The sequence below is a fragment of the Arachis duranensis genome, chromosome 6 (genome assembly GCF_000817695.3).
Source record: "Arachis duranensis cultivar V14167 chromosome 6, aradu.V14167.gnm2.J7QH, whole genome shotgun sequence".
Classification (NCBI taxonomy): domain Eukaryota; kingdom Viridiplantae; phylum Streptophyta; class Magnoliopsida; order Fabales; family Fabaceae; genus Arachis; species Arachis duranensis.
The window spans coordinates 91,543,242-91,543,872 of NC_029777.3; the positions used below are offsets into that span (position 1 = coordinate 91,543,242).

General features: G+C 45.3%; 1 protein-coding gene across 1 annotated transcript in view; it reads left to right on the forward strand.

Annotated features, from left to right (window-relative positions):
* Positions 1 to 152: 152 nt before the first annotated feature.
* Positions 153 to 631, forward strand: part of LOC107494624 (uncharacterized) — a gene marked incomplete in the record, with an annotated part of 1,266 nt that continues 787 nt past the window's right edge. The window contains 1 exon segment of the mRNA XM_016115666.3: positions 153 to 631. Within this exon segment, the coding sequence (XP_015971152.1) occupies positions 293 to 631 (339 nt within the window).

Genomic DNA, 631 nt, shown 5'->3' on the forward strand with positions numbered 1-631 from the left:
TTTTTGTTAATCGGTTATTATATAATTAGATCAAAATTATTTTATTTTATAATGTAAGTGTATTAAAATTAAATTATAAAAATAAGGTGTCTAATTTAACCCTTTTAAAGACTAATAGTTGTTTGTTCTAACATGTAAAAGGTTTTCTCAATTTCGATCCGAGAGTCTAAAGTGTAAAGCACTAAAGCAGTGCAAAAGAAGAAGGGGTCAAAATGGAAATGAAGATCTGAAATTCTGAATTCTGACTAGTGAGCCTGCTGCGTCCCCGTTGTCTGTCCCCCTGCAGCCTGAAATGACGACGGTATTGTACCACATGGTGTCGTCGTCAGCCCTAGTATCACTGGGACTATACAACCTAATCTCCACCACACGCAACTACCTGAAATTCCCACACACCTACGCAGCAAAACTGTTCCACCCATTCCCATTCCCATCCACCACGCTCCGCCACGTGCCCATCTACCTCACCCTCCTCTCCCTCTTCCTCTCCATCATCCACCAACTCATCCTCTCCTTCTACCCTGACCCCCTTCTCAAAGGCCACACCCCCGTCCACCGCCTCACCTCCCTCCACTCCGCCACCCTCCTCTTCCTCTTCCTCCTCCTCTCCCTCCTCTTCCTCTTCTCCGAC